A 15,568-nucleotide genomic window follows, 5' to 3' on the forward strand; every position below is an offset into this window, starting at 1 on the left:
TGTTTTCTATAGGGTTTGAAACTGACATGAGTTGACGTACGTCGAAACTTCATACAATTTCTACGTTCGTCTGCGTTGATCCGTCGACGGGTGTCAGTCATGACGTATATATATTTCTATTATAATAGGCTATTTTCAGAAACTTTTTTCTAATGGCAAAAACATAATTTTATACCGAGCTTGCATGACGGCATTAGTAAGTACTCAGTACCTACTAATTCCATGGTTGTCACGGATTTTGCAGTCAAAAAGCATTTCTAATGCCGGCGCCACACTGTCACCGAACTCAGACACATGGCGACGCGAATGCGCGAACATTGCGTAATTTGTATGAGAGCTTTTATTTACCGCAACGAAACCCCGGCAATGTATTCGGAATTCGCCAAAGTTTGGTAAACCGTTTGACGACGTTTGTTTGTGGAGCCGGCATAATACACTAAATAATTATAGATCTCGTAATTAATAAAACTGCTCGATAAAATTACATTTAACGAAATCATACGCTAAACCTAAATATAATATTATACTTACTTATGGAAAAAAAGTATGATGCATATACATAATATGGTTATATTTATCCCAAGTTCATCCCCTAATCACGCAAACGGACCAAGCGGACCTAAGTAGGTATACCGATCTTTCACTACACAAATAACATAAATGTATGAATGATATTATTACGTGCTCGTTATCAACGATATATTTATCAGCATATTTATATTGAGGTCTATCTTTTAGATATGAACAAATAAAAACAACTTGACAGATGAACGCGAAGAAAAATAAATAATAAAATACACACATAGTATATGTATGTAGCTATTGTTTTATTATTAACTATATTATATTTTTATTTTATTTTGTGTCTCGTTTTATGGCATTCGCCGAAGACCATGACGTCATGCTCAATTGAACTCATGAAGACCATTTTAGTACAATATTTTTATACTAATACATCATCTGTATAAAAATATTGCCGATCTGGCATGATAGGGACCAATACTGTTCAAATGAGTTTCTTTCGGCATTTCTTCTCAGCAGTGGTCGTTCCGAAATGCCAGTAATTTGTGGCTTGTGAGAAATAACTATAAATATAAAAATTGACGAGAAAAAGTGCCTGTGAAGGTCTAATTTCTGAATAAATGATTTGAATTTGAATTTGAATCTCATAATCATCATCAGCCTACTGTGACCCAATGCTGGGCATAGGCCTCCTTCCGTCTCCGCGCCAACCATCTCTATCCTGGGCCATACTATTACATTTTTATTTTTCTTGTGCTAAATAAACGTTGTTTTTTTTTTTTCATTTGATATAGCAATAGATCCTTTCATCCCTTTTTCGCCACTACTGACTATAGGTCACACTTCGCGTACGCCGCTCGTCTGTCCTCAAATCTCTCGTTCATATGACTTTCGCTAAGTCGTCCCGCCCATCGCAGGTTGTCAGACACGTCTTCCACCCGTCCTAGGCCACTTTGCCAGTGCTTTAGTCCAGCTACCATCGCAACGACGTGCCAGGTGACCTGCCCAGTTCCATTTCAGATTTATGACCGTGTTTCCAACGTCCTGCACTTTGGTGTAGCCGGTCTGACTTGGCTAAGCAGCTGCCCGCGTAAAACTTGTTTTTTTTTTCCGTTCTTGTAGAAATTTCTTGAAATGAATCTAGGCTAGCAAGATTTCCTGTTATTACCTATTATTAGTAATTCATACAAACTTCACCCGCCATTGCAGACCAATTAGGGTCAATATTTCGTTCGTTCTATGGGGTCAATACATACCGCATTAATAAACTATTATTTATCTATCTATATATATATATATATATATATATATATATATATATATATATATATATATATAGATAAATAATAGTTTATTATAATTAAAATAATTATAATAAAGTTCACTTTGTGGCGAGTAGTCAACCGACCCGATTAATTATGCCAGCTCCACACATGCCGATGAGAAGGCGTGAACATTGCGTAATTAGTATAAGTGCTTTTGTTTACCGCAATGAAAGACCTGCAATGTATAACAAATCGTCGAATATCGTCGAATAGTTTGCCAAACTTGGCCGAAGTTTGGCAAACTATTCGACGACAGCGTGGAGCCGGCATCACGTAATCTACCACATTCTCCATCTTAGAAGACCAGTGCAATCGAGACAGAAATGCATCAACTTTCCGGACACGACGGGGCTTCGCTCAAAAAATTTTGTTGAGCGAATTTTGAAGGTAACTAGTTAGGGTGCTTTGTCCATGCACCATCAACTTTGACGTTGACTTTAACCTGCACGCCGCTGACGTTTAGACAAAATGGCGTACTTTTTTTCTGTGCAAGTTAAAGTTTAACGTCAAAGTTTACGGTGCGACCCACTCTTAGATATAAGTTCGTAGTTATCAACTAATCGGGCTAAACAATAAACTGCATTATCAGTTTCTGATAATGACCAGTGGTGTTGCTATATTGTTTATATTCTGATAACGGCTATCAGTTCGGATGGTGACAGTACGACCTGGAAAACACTAATTTTAAAGTCCCCCTTGTCTTTTGAGGAATTTTTAAATAGATTTCGATATTGTTTTATTTCACTAGCCGTGTAATATGTATTCGGAATGCTCGCTCGCTTCGTTCGTTCGCTTTTGTACGGGTCATAAATAAACTAACAAACCTAACCTACCAATTAGAAAACAAATAGAATAAGTTCGAATAACTGTGAACATTATAATAATATTTGTTAATTCAATCTGTTCATGTAATAAAAATGTACGTTACATCTGTTATGTCTGTTAAATATCTATACATTTTTATAGTGCGAAAATAGCCTGTGGCATATGTAAACTAAAAAATATTCTTCAAAAAAAAAAGGCGTAGACGCTCTACGCAGTGCTTCGTAGAGGCGTCTACGAGCGGCGCTGTGCGCTACGAGATTTTCGTAGACATATCGTATAAAAATAAAAAGATTGAATTGAACGTTCTCTTATTTTTAAACTTTTTTTTTTTTTTAATTTATTGTTGTTTTTATATTGGAATACACAATAAAGCCATAATATTATTATATTATAATAGTTGCGGTGGTGGTGTAATGGTTAAGACGCCCGCCTGTGGATCGAAAGGTCGCAGGTTCGAATCCTACTCGTGCCACATGAGTTTGTATACCAATTTGACTCATGTATAGTAGTTTTCATCGTCCACCACTTGCTTCCGATGAAGTAAAACATCGTGAGGAAACCTGGACACTGGTTGATTATTAACTTTTGTGTGAAATGGATTTGGTGAAGGCAAACCACTCCATTAATAATGCCAAGAAAGTTGTTGTGTGTGTTTCATTCCACGTAATGACCACGACCCTCAGCCATGAGGAATACGACTACGAAGATAATAGAACTATCGAGAAATCATAGTTACTGGTCATCATAATCACGCGATATTTTTCTCATACTTAGGTACATATATTAATATTTCTTATCGAATATATAATATGATTAAGTCTGACGTCGACCTCTGTGACCACGCGATGTGTCATAATGCCGGACTGCTACACTGGAGGTCCCGGGTTCGATTCGATCCCCAGTCTGGTCAAGATGGCAAATTATATTAAAGATATTAGCCCTCTGTCACGTTCCTCCTCGTTTATATCTAATACGAATCTCTTGTATGAGCGAAACGAAAGACATGACAAATGTCTATAGTTGTCTTTGTCTACGTGTCCCTTAAAAGCGATATCATGCAGTGACTGAGCATTTTTCTGATCAAAACATATTTTCCAACAGGGTTCCAAATAGGGTTACCAAATTATTTTCTATTAATATTTACAAAACATTTTTCTACCCCTAAATATTATCCGATCTCAATGATTTTTACAAGACATTTTATTTTTAATTAGTTTTGATTTAATGTACAGAATATTGTAACATATTAGGTAAAAGTGGAATAAATTTATATTTTAATTAATTAGCCTAAAAGTAACTTGAGGGATGTACATTAGATAGTTAATATAATAAAATTTTATAGCAAATATCAAATGACTATAATGGGGGATGAAAGTTTGTACGAAAATCATGTCTGTTCCGCTTTCGCAGAGAATATCACGCGGGCGAAGCCGCGGCCAATAGCTAGCTTTATAAATTAATCTTAATAAAATTTAAAATATAATCTAAATTAAAAAAAGAAAAAGAAAATATATTTATTTTCGTCAATTTTTGATTCCATTGCTAACCCTAGTTCTTAAATTTAGCTGAAAAGGAAGATCCAAAATAATTCTTACCGATCGCTTTCTCAATAGATACAAAAATGGCGGCTTTCGCGCTTCGGCGGGTGGACATAAGATTTTTTTTTTTAAATAAATAAATAAATAAATTCTACGATACATTATAGGTTTCTTGTAATAAATGTTTATTTATTCTCGTCCACAACTGTAACAATTACTGCGAAGCAAATCCTTACTATCCTTATCCTTACGAATATTGCAAATGCGAAACTAAGTTTGTTACCACTTCACGGTATATCAACTCAACAAATCTTCATGAAATGTAGCATACATTTGAAGTATGGAGAAGGACATAGAAATAAAAAAGAAAAAGCGCTCAATGAGTAGATGACTACACTCCGCGAATCAAAATGATTCTGTCCCTCTTTCACAATATTTTTGTTATACTATTTTGGTTTATATTGACATGGTTTGTTTTCTAAATTATTTTTGACAAGTGACCTGGCCCGGCTTCGCACTGTCATGTTTATGTAAGAAGGTTCACCTCCGTAGAATAAATTGTGTAAATAACAGTGAAAACTGTATCAAAATCCGTTGCGTGGTGTGGAAGAAGAAGCCTTAGATACAGACAGACTGCGCCGAGCGACTTTGTTTTATACTACGTAGCGATTTATGATTGTTTGTTTGTAATAACTAGATTTTACGAAAATAAGTATAGACATTTGGACTTTAAATATTGGTATACAACGGCAGATTTATCCAATGTAGGGATCTCTTACAGTCAATTGGCGATAGGTTGAGAGGACATATAGCATGCCAATTAGAAGTAGGTACTTTTTCTAAACTTTGCACACACTAAGTTAATATCTAAATGCGAAAGTCAAGTGCTAAAATGTCTGTCACGCTTTCACGGCTAAAACACTGGGCCGAATTTGATGAAATTTGGAATAGACATACAATGATCCGAGATCAAACAAGTTTTCGAAGCTGTTGGTAACATCTAATTTGTATAACCTAACCTACAAATTGTCGAAATAATTAATGATAATCTACTCACCGATTCTATGTGGCCAACATTCTCTTCGTCTCTCTGGAGACACATCCAGAAACACAGTCTTAATCAAACCACTTCACTCGAACATTTAGGTGGGCCTAGAACGCTGCCCTGCGGCACACCTCTATCGCAGTCCTCGAATGACTGAAGCAATTTAACTCCAATGTTATGAATACAATCTGTAACAGAGAAAAAAACAATAATAAACCCAATGCTTGCTACGGGTTGCATGTTTGTGTACATTTCCATCGGGTTCCGACGTGCTTGATGTAATCTATTGCTTGTCAAAACTCCGTACGTTTTTAGATGCTGTTACTAAACATGATAATATTTTACGATTTTATTTCGAGTATGTTGTTTTCATGTTAATAAATTGTCCTGAACAACACTCTCTCTCTCTCTCTCTCTCTCTCTGATAGATAGATATGATGGTACCGCGTGAGAAGTAGATCTTATGTTTTTTTTAAGATTTGGCTATTGTTGTGTGACCGGCCGCCTGTCAGACGTCAATAGATAGTCGTCAACTACGACTAATTGATAATTAATAGGTAAAAATGTACGTAAAAGTAGGTAGTTGGACACGATATCAATCGGAGAGGAGAAAGTGTACAGAATGATTGCAACTTTGAAGCTAAAATATTGTTCGAAAACCTTAGTCAATATATTTTTTTAAGCTTTGCAAATAACTTAATGACAATTTTGATTAGATAACTTACTTTATTTGACGACCTCGGTGGCGCAGTGGTAAAGTTCTTGCCACTGAACCGAGAGGTCCCGGGTTCGATCCCGGTCGGGTCATGATGGAAAATGATCTTTTTCTGATTGGCCCGGGTCTTGGATGTTTATCTATATATATGTTTATGTTATAAAAATATAGTATCGTTGAGTTAGTATCCCATAACACAAGTCTCGAACTTACTTTGGGGCTAGCTCAATCTGTGTGATTTGTCCTAATATATTTATTTATTTATTTATTAACCATATTGACCGAGGAAGAGTTATGCACGTTAACTGAAAGAGAAGGCAGGCGTCATGTCGTGTCGAGACCTTAAAAGCAAAGACGAGGATAGAGAGACGTGGCGTATACTCCACCGACAAGAGCATAGCTCATATATAAGAAGAAAAAGACCTTATTTATATGTAATTTAAAAAAAAAACTATATATACATTCAGATGCATGCAAAGTATACAAACTGTCGAAAAATCCATTCAACATATATGTCTAAATCATTCACAAATGAAGACAATTTCCTCATTGACTGGTATGCTAAAGCTGGCGGGTTACCCGATTGATACTCCAAGTAAACCCATTAAAAATAGTGCTTGGGAGACTGCGTCCGCGGCCCCAATGTCTTGTAATCCCAATTGCCATATATATATAATAAAATTATATCTTCTTTAAATTTTTATCTATCTAGTACTATTACTTTGGTTTCATCTCAACAGTTTATTATGTTGGTACTAATTCCAAAATTCATTCATTAATTCACAAATTCATTCTTATAGTGCTTGGCCAACTAGGACCGCGGTCCCAATTTCTTGCGGTCCCAATCGTCCAATGACCCAAGCTGGCATGTTGAATTTCGTCTATATAAACAATAGATTTTATTTGTAAAACACAATGGCAAGCAATTTTTTCCTATGACTAATATAGTGCATTACAAATCTAATAGTGTTAATTGCGAATATATGTTTTGTGCTAATTAAAATTAGGTTATCTTTCGCTTGGAAGTTTTGATGTTTTAAATTTTATTTTGATTTGTAACACTTGCAGTATTAGAAAGCACTGAGCCGAAATAGTTGTTAATGTTTATTTAACTGAATATCCTGCTAAATCGTCTTTGGAGATATTATTAGCCCCCATAACCGGAGAACATGCCTGAAGAGGGTGATAAATATAGAGTTTTTTAACCATGATCAAATGAATTGTACTTATTTCTTTTATCTATGGTTTTAACGTAGAACGTCACTTCGCAAAATGTCATCACGAAAAAATGGTCACTTTCGCAGAAAGTCATTTTAGCAAAAACGCCATTTTCGTATAATGTCACTTGCGCAAAACGTCACTTTCGCAAAACGTCACTTTCGCAAAACGTCACTTTCGCAAAACGTCACTTTCGCAAAACGTAACTTTCGCAAAACGTCACTTTCGCAAAACGTCACTTTTGCAAAACGTCACTTTCGCAAAACGTAACTTTCCCAAAACGTCACTTTCGCAAAACGTCACTTTCGCAAAACGTCACTTTCGCAAAACGTCACTTTCGCAAAACGTCTCTTTCGCAAAACGTCACTTTCGCAAAACGTCACTTTCGCAAAACGTCACTTTCGCAAAACGTCACTTTCGCAAAACGTCACTTTCGCAGAATTTGTCATATTTGTCAGAATATTGTAAATACGTGACAATGTTTGTAACTATTTTTTATCTAGTCTGTTGAAGTGTCCCAGTGTTGGGCAAAAGCCTTCCGCAAATCTCTATCGAGGGCAGCCTGTTGCAACCCAAGCAAAAATTACAAGACGAATTTCAATGAATATTGGTACACGAAAAAATTGTATACTAAATAAATGCTACGGTATCCACTTCCCATCCATTCGGCCACATGCTAGTTTGGTAGCAGAAAAGAAAATTCTGTTTAGCGCACCTCTTCGAATAAGCTGCTAGCTGCTCCATTTAGAGCACCTTTCCATTTATTTTCATAGCACAAACAATTGTTTACAATTTCACATGCGATGTTTATTACAACACAGCTGTCGGGTCATGTGAATACACACATGTTGCGGTATCAATTTGCTGAGCTACATAATTATTAACGTGATTGAACGTGCCTAATAATAATTTACTAATCTTTACATATTAAATTATGTGGGTAAATTTTACATAAAAGAGAAACATACCTGACTTACGTCGTCGGAAACTTTCGCATTTACAATACTAATACTAGCTACCTCCCAGGGCTTCGTTATTCCAGGTTATATTCTACTCGTATACCAATTGTATAATAATCCGTTTTTTTTTTTGAGCGAGAGATGATACTGTTATCATTAAACAAAAATACCTAAATGCAGGTTTCTAGGCGAAACAAACAAATCACAAAGCAATCATTGTTTACTTAACACCGTTCCTTTCTTATCAAACGTGTTGATGGAAATGATTACATTTATTTATGCATTACAATCAGGCCTGTTTGTTTTGCAAAACGATAAAACATTTTGCACTTGCACATGTTTTGTTTACGATTAACGCCATCTCTTGTTTCGCACTCGAACTAAATCACTGTCGAATTAAAAAGCGCTACAACATCACCATCTGTGAAGCATAACCTGTACTATATATTTTTTTTTCGAGACACGTCACGCCTGTTGCATACGGCCAGCCAATTGTTTACACAATACAAAAGACCCTTGTTTGTTTTTCGCTAGACGTTTCCTGGTTTGTTTTGTGTGTGTGTATGTATGTGTGCGTGTCTGATGTTTTCACAGCCGGCTTTGTAGAGGACGGTACACAAAATATTGTTGTTTGCACGACTCGAGTCGGTAATAAATTCTGTCTGTTCAATTGAAATATTTTGGCCTGATCATGAAAAAGTGTACAGCAATATTTTTTTTATTTTCACAATACTGTAAATTCGTGGTCGTGATAGACGTGAACCTAAGATAGTTTATATCGATTAAATCACAAAAGTCAATCAAGAGCTAGCTTTATATTAAGTACCTACTCTGATCAGTGATTGAGATGTCAAAACTGACAACACTTCGTCACAACACAGCACTTCTATCCCGTAATTGAATGTCAAGAGAAAGAGTGGAAGTTTTTAAAGAGCGACATAGGAATTTTTAGTTGTTTATTAGATAAAAAAATATTAGTTATGGAAAACGGATCACGATGCGGGAAACGGGACAGAACACGTGACGGGAAACGGAACGGGAGTCTGCTCGTATTTGAGGAAAAGAAAAGTGGTGAAACGAATATAACAAAGTCTCTGCACGTCCGGCAGAATAAAGGATGAAAGAATGGGTAACAATTTATTTTGATTATAATTTATTTGGAGAAATTCACGCGGGCTGTACCACGTGCAAAACTGATATTCACTGCCATCAGCACATTGATCAACCTACCAATTTCAAAAAAATAATGCAAATTCGTCTCTATTACCGCCTAATTTCGTTATTTAAAAAAAATGCAATGTAATGCAATTTGTATAAAAAATTTCTGAAATGATTTGAATTTGATTTAGTTTATATTTTAGTAAATAAATTAGTATTATGTCGTGGAAGATGTAGACAGTAACTGGAAGATATGGAACTTAAACGACAATTGAACGCCAGCTCCACACTGTCACCGAACTCTGACACACGCCGACGCGAATGCGTGAACATTGCGTAGTTAGTATCAGTGCTTTTATTTATCGCAATGAATAACCAACGGTGTACACCGAATCCCTCAAAGTTTAATAAATAAATAAAATAAATAAATATATTAGGACAAATCACACAGATTGAGCTAGCCCCAAAGTAAGTTCGAGACTTGTGTTATGGGATACTAACTCAACGATACTATATTTTATAACAAATACATATATAGATAAACATCCAAGACCCGGGCCAATCAGTAAAAGATCATTTTCCATCATGACCCGACCGGGGATCGAACCCGGGACCTCTCGGTTCAGTGGCAAGAATCTTACCACTGCGCCACCGAGGTCGTCAGTTTGGAGGAGTCACCGAGGAGTTTGGTTCTGTTGGACGACATTGCGGTGCCGGCATATCAGAAAAAAGCTAATAAATACTGCAAACATTTGCACACCATTTGAACTAAGCATATATCGAGCCTTTATGGATACTATGAGTCTATTATTTGACGACCTTAGTGGCGCAGTGGTAAGGTTCTTGCCACTGAACCGAGAGGTCCCGGGTTCGATCCCCGGTCGGGTCATGATGGAAAATGATCTTTTTCTGATTGGCCCGGGTCTTGTATGTTTATCTATATATGTATTTGTTATAAAATATAGTATCGTTGAGTTAGTATCCCATAACACTTACCCAAATTACTTTGGAGCTAGCTCAATCAGTGTGATTTGTCCTAATATATTTATTATTTATTTATTTATTTATTCACAGTTAAAATTCTTTACTAACTTTAGGATAATATACATCAATGCTGGTGATATATATTATTAACATTCATACTATTTCATTTATTTAAGTACACATTACAAAGTGCAGTAAAGACGGTATAGTATGAACTAAACCACCGTACCTTATATAATATTATAAATGCGAAAGTTTGTATCTCTAGCTTTCTGTCTGGTCTTTAACTACATGCATACCAAATTTCATCAAAATCGGACAAGTGGTTTAGATAAACGCACGCTCATGGATACTTACCGTAATATGGACAAAGGTCGAATTCAAAATCATATTTTTTTATTATCTGACTCATGTATAGTAGTTTTCATCGACCACTACTTGCTTCCGGTGAAGGAAAACGTCGTGAGGAAACCTGCACACTGGTTGATTATTATTAACTTGTGTGTGAAATGGAGAAGGCAATGGCAAAAACCACTCCATTAATTATGCCAAGAAGGTTGTTGTGTGTGTTTCATTCCACGTAATGACCACGACCCTCAGCCATGAGGAATACGGCTATGAAGATATTGAAGTAAAAAAAAAAAGGTGATGTCGACTGAAGTTAACTGTCCATACTTTTCATACTAATCTTAGAAAGATGTACAGTTTTCACCGATAGATAGAGTGATTAAAAAGGAACGTTTAGTTAGGTATACAATTTATTATGGTTTTACGCGAGCGAAGCCGGGACGGGCCGCTAATAATGTATATAGAATGTATTTTGTAACACCCTACATAGTTTAATTTGAGTTTGATCCCGCCCTAGAATAGGACGATACTTAACAGCTAATAGCATCCCCTAAGTGGGTTGACGTCAGGCAAGCAACTGTTTGTAAAAGCATAGCCAAATATTCATATAATACATGATTGTTTACGCGAAATACGTCACAGCTCCCAATATAACCTGAGGATTAAGGAAACTTGAGTAGACAAAATCGTCATTTCCAATGAGATTTAAGAAAGAAAAAACCAGTTTTCTTTAGTTTCAACCAGTGAGATTACAGATAAACAACATTTCCATATTACCTAACCTTTATTCACATGCCTTTTGTTGTTAGAAAAGTGTTATACGGCCATAAGTAAATACTCATTAAAATCGTCTACTTTGCTCGGTCGCGCTTTTACACCTTTAGTACAGTGTACATTGATTAACCAAGCTAAGTAAACTAGAAATTGGTATCAAACTCTTGTGGCAGGAAATAATTCCCATCATTGTTCTAGTAACAAACAAAATTACGCAATCCGATTGCAAGTAAGTGTACATACTTTGTGCGTGTTTTAACTCGATCAGTTTAATTTGCTATTAGTTATTTGTTACTAGCTAATGGTTGCGGTTTCGCACGCGTGAATTTCCCACGGGAACGTTTATTTTTCCGGTATGAAAGGTAACCTATGTCTTTCACCGAGCTTTAAACTACATTTATGCAAAAATTTAAGAAGATAATATAAGTAATTGACGACCTCGGTGGCGCAGTGGTAAAGTGCTTGCCTCTGAACCGAGAGGTCCCGGGTTCGATCCCCGGTCGGGTCATGATGGAAAATGATCTTTTTCTGATTGGTCCGGGTCTTGGATGTTTATCTATATATGTATTTGTTATAAAATATAGTATCGTTGAGTTAGTATCCCATAACACAAGTCTCGAACTTACTTTGGGGCTAGCTCAATCTGTGTGGTTTGTCCTAATACATTTAATACATTTTAATTAACAAACCTAATTTCCCATTTTAACTATATCCTTATGCGAAAATAAGTTTTTTTACGTTTAAGTTACCTCTTCTCGCTTTGTGTACTCAACCAATCTTGAAATTTTGCATACATGTGTATATTTACTCCCCCATACAATAAAACTATTACGAGTATTTCAAAGATTATATTTTTAGCCGAGCGAAGCCGGGACGAGGCGCTGGTTGATGAAGGAAGACAGAGAAAGAGGTATGTATTAAGAAGAGAGTGAGTATTGCCAGGATCGTGACAAGTGAAAGTCCCAAGTTTTTGCCTACCCCAATGGGAAACAGACGTGATAAAATGTATGTAAATTAATTATGTATTAATTTTTGTCGAAAGTAGATGGCGCTTATCAAATCCTTATCAATATGTTATATACATATATGGCTACGTATGAAAAAAAAACAATATTGTTTACATAATGTTTATATGATAAGAGCAAGCGTGACAACGTAAAACAAACAATATACTGATAAACACCTATTTGCGGAAAAGTGACGTGGTAACCACTTTTTTAACCCCCAACTAAAATAGAGGGGTCTTACAAGTTTGATGTAAGCATTCTGTGTGTCTGTCTGTAACGTAGCTCCACACTATCGCCGAACTCGGACAGATGGCGTATCCATTTATTTGTGAAATTAATTTCATTGAACAAGATAAGTTACTAGTTGCGCCCCGAGGCTACGCCCCCGCGGGAATTTCGGGATAAAAAGTACCCTATGTGTTTTTCCAGGTAAGATTCTACCCGTGTACCAAATTTCATAACAATCCGTTCAGTAGATTTTGCGTGAAGGAGTAACAAACATACACCACAAATTTTTCTAAATATTTAGTAGAATTATTATAGACGTGTACCCCCTTATTAATAAAAACCTTATTCTCTGATTAGCCACGGAATAGTTATTCTTTGTATTGTCTCGTTCTTTCAATGTCAAATGCTGAAAAGAGAGAGAGGGACAAAACAAAGATATACTACTCCAAGCCTAATCAGATAATTAAATGTTTATTAATAAGGCGGGTAAAATATATGTATTGCACACTATATGTAGTCACTTCGTTCTTTTGCGGTTTGGAGAAAACTTTCAGTTTTACGTCTTGATCTGAGTAATCCTACCCTCTATCCCTTGAATCTAATGGGTCTTGGCTCTGTCTACCCCGTAAGGGATTAAGACAAGATATTTTAACTGTACCTGAGTAGGTAATCCACTTTTTTCTGTAAGGTTCATTTTCATGTTCATTTTTTAATCTGTGAATTGACCGTTGCACGGAACCCTTCAACACTCAAAGCCGACTCGCACTTGCCTTTTTTATAGAAAGCTGGCGCCATAGTTCCCTTATCGTGTACATTTTATGTAAACACAGTATTGTTTTTCTTACCTATCAAGATTGACGTAAATATTCTCACGTGGTCACACCGCCACTTTTGATTTTGTCTACCCCGTAATGTATCGTATCTGTATCATTTAATAAGTTTTATACAGGATGATTTCCTATACATTGTCATTATTTTATCTACATGCTCACTCTACGGTACTGAACAACTCTTCGTATGGAAGCAATCGAAAAACATCAACAGATATGGATCAGCTGATTGTGGAAAATGTATGGATATTTTCCACAACAAGAACAGCTGATTTTTTTTCCGCGATTTCCGAGTTATTCCCATACTAAAAGTTGTTCAGAATCGTGGACATGACGAATCACATCTATAGGTCAGTCACAAGACATTGGTCTGACAACTGAAGATGCAGCAGTTAAAGCGAATAAAAAAAGAAAAAGTATCTACTAAAGGGCGATAAAAAAATAGTTTTATTTGCAAAAACACGTGTAAATTGACAAATAAAATCTTAAAACACTTCACTCAACATGACATACCATAGAATGGAGTGCAAATTATAGTTACAATGACAGCTATACATAGTAACAAAAAAAAACAATTTAAATACGATAAACACGAATGCTTCTGAATTGAAATGTCTATAAAATTAAACTTTATCCGTCAAACAATTATTAAATTTTATAATATAACACTTGCCAATTATAAAACAATTTAATTTTTTCATAAACAAATTCAAGTTTAGTTCTTTATATTCTATAGGAATTTTATTATAAACTAGCTTTTGCCCGCGGCTTCGCCCGCGTGATTTTACTCGTAAGACAAATTAGCATTTTTTCTCATCTTTAGTTCAATTTCCTCATTCCCGCTAACACAATATTATCATCCTAAACACGTTGATTCACATTCGTCAATCTCACATAACTGCAAACAATTCCTGACAAGCGTCTTCCATCCATCCACGAACACATAACACTCAGGTTCCTGGTTCAGGAACGCGTTGAGATCCGCGGGCATGCGGCACAGCGGAGACTGTGCATGGGATACAGTACGTGTATGAAGTGTTGCGAACAGTTTTCGTGGTTGACAATTGCGTTGTAAAAGGCTACTATTAGGTACATACAACAGACATAACTCATTATGAAGTTCAGTGGCATTGATATTAACTCGGAGTACTTTTAAATTATATAAAGCGACGGAAGTGTGAATACTACACAAAATACTACACAAAAACAAACTTTACAACTATTGATACTCTTTAGATTAAACTATTAATTATTGCTCGAATACAGCGCATCTTGAACAGTAATCTTTATCAATCACCCCAAATTGACGACCTCGGTGGCGGAGTGGTAAAGTGCTTGCCCCTGACCCGAGAGGTCCCGGGTTCGATCCCCCGGTCGGGTCATGATGGAAAATGATCTTTTTCCGATTGGCCCGGGTCTTGGATGTTTATCTATATATGTATTTGTTATAAAATATAGTATCGTTGAGTTAGTATCCCATAACACAAGTCTCGAACTTACTTTGGGGCTAGCTCTATCTGTGTGATTTGTCCTAATATATTTATTTAAATTACCCCAGACTACATTTTTAGAAGCTTATATTTAGTTTCACCTGTCCCGATGTTTGTCTGTCTGTTATCAAACCTTGCAAGTTACATTTCTCCTGCTTCCTACAGAGTTTAAATTTCCCACGTCGCTTCAGTTTCCATAACAATGCATATCCATTCTATGCAATTCCATATTATGATGAGCATGACCTGACGGTGCACTCAGGATCGGCTCCCGACGAGGGAACTCCTCAACGGTTTACAGCACGGATGTTTTAACTAGGCGTTAAATACCACAAGATCTCACTGACGACAATAAAACTTGTGGAAAAAATTAATAGTAGAGACATAATTCCCGAAATTTATTTCACCGAACAGCCGAACAATTATATCTTGCTTGTCAAAAAATCAAAATCAAATCGTTTACTCAGAAATTTAGGCCTTCGCAGGTACTTTTTCACGTCATATTTTAAATTAAATTATGTTTACCAAAGCTACAGACTACTAACATTTCGGAACGACCACTGCTGAGAAGAAATGCCGTCAGAAACTCATTCAAACAGTGT

The 15,568-nt window shown here is 36.1% G+C and overlaps 1 protein-coding gene across 3 annotated transcripts in view; it reads right to left on the reverse strand.

Moving 5' to 3' along the window:
• Positions 1-15,568, reverse strand: part of FoxP (Forkhead box P) — a 62,735-nt gene that overhangs the window by 38,762 nt on the left and 8,405 nt on the right. For all 3 annotated transcript variants that reach the window (XM_053762928.2, XM_053762926.2, XM_053762927.2), the window contains exon 2: positions 5,268-5,443. Coding sequence is in view for 2 of the 3 variants with exons in the window: in XM_053762926.2 (XP_053618901.1) it covers positions 5,268-5,312 (45 nt within the window). In the remaining variant the exon portion in view is untranslated. The remainder of the gene's footprint in view (positions 1-5,267; positions 5,444-15,568) is intronic.

Source organism: Plodia interpunctella, chromosome 23 (assembly GCF_027563975.2).
Source record: "Plodia interpunctella isolate USDA-ARS_2022_Savannah chromosome 23, ilPloInte3.2, whole genome shotgun sequence".
NCBI lineage: Eukaryota > Metazoa > Arthropoda > Insecta > Lepidoptera > Pyralidae > Plodia > Plodia interpunctella.